We start from the raw sequence: 1,096 nt of genomic DNA, 5'->3' as shown, positions 1-1,096 counted from the left end.
CAACATGGTGAAACCCCGTCTCTACTAAAAATACAAAAAATTAGCTGGGCATGGTGGCGCGTGCCTGTAATCCCAGCGACTCAGGAGGCTGGGACAGGAGAATTGCCTGAACCCGGGAGGCGGAGGTTGCGGTGAGCCGAGATCGCGCCATTGCACTGCAGCCTGGGTAACAAGAGCGAAACTCCGTCTCAAAAAAAAAAAAAAAAAATCCATTAATAAAGTGTTTTTATAACATTATAAAACTCGAAATAACATATCTCATATAAAAGAGACTAAACACAGAATTATGTTTGCTAAATTCAGGCATCAGAATGCTTGACTATAAAAGGATATGAGAAGCTTGTATGCCTTTAATCCCAGCACTTTTGGAGGCCGAGGCTGGAGGGTCACATGAGCCCAGGAGTTTGAGACCAGCCTGGGCAACATAGCAAGATCTCATCACTACAAAAAATTTAAAAATTTGCCAGACGTGGCAGCACACATCTATAGTTCTAGCTACTTGGGAGACTGAGGCAGGAGTGTCACTTGAGCCCAGGAGTTTGAGGTTGCTGTGAGGTGTCATTGATCCACTGTACTCTAGCCTGGGTGACAGAGCAAGATTATTTTTTGTTTGTTTGTTTTTGTTTTTTAAAACAAGCTTGGAAAAATTTTATTAAAGGAAAATTTTGTATGGTTTACTTTTCACCAGTCTGTTCTGGCATGCTTCTAATGATGTCAGAATCACCTGGATCAATGATAGCCAATGTGCACACTCTGTAGTATTTTCCACATGCTGTGCCCAGTTCAATATTATTGCCACTATAGTGATGGACACCAGTTTTGGCTAACATTGCATAGTACTTTATTTCGGATTTCCTCAAAGCTGGGCAGTTGTTAGCGAGAATGACCAGTTTCGCTTCGCCTTGTCTGATCATCTTCAGAGTCCGCTTGTACCCCAGCACATACTTTCCACTTTTCATAACGAGTTGGAGCCTAGAGTTGATCGACTCCGGCAACTTCGTCTTCTTTGCGGCCACCATCTTCCTGCCTTAGGTGCAGGATGGCCCCCAACCAAGAGCAGATGCTAAGATGGCCGGGGAGCGAGAAAGCTTTTTTT

At 43.8% G+C, this 1,096-nt stretch overlaps 2 protein-coding genes across 2 annotated transcripts in view; one reads left to right on the top strand and one right to left on the bottom strand.

Moving 5' to 3' along the window:
• Positions 1–1,096, top strand: part of KIFBP (kinesin family binding protein) — a 40,000-nt gene that overhangs the window by 19,966 nt on the left and 18,938 nt on the right. The window lies entirely within an intron of this gene.
• LOC108318133 (60S ribosomal protein L30-like) lies at positions 614–1,088 on the bottom strand. Its single transcript, XM_017548933.2, has one exon. The coding sequence runs from the start codon at positions 1,017–1,019 to the stop codon at positions 675–677; it is 345 nt and encodes a 114-aa protein (XP_017404422.1). The 5' UTR covers positions 1,020–1,088; the 3' UTR covers positions 614–674.

The sequence above is a fragment of the Cebus imitator genome, unplaced genomic scaffold (genome assembly GCF_001604975.1).
Source record: "Cebus imitator isolate Cc_AM_T3 unplaced genomic scaffold, Cebus_imitator-1.0 Scaffold215, whole genome shotgun sequence".
Taxonomy (NCBI): Eukaryota; Metazoa; Chordata; class Mammalia; order Primates; family Cebidae; genus Cebus; species Cebus imitator.
Note: the sequence above shows the minus strand (reverse complement) of the source record. Positions and strands in the feature narration are given on the sequence as shown.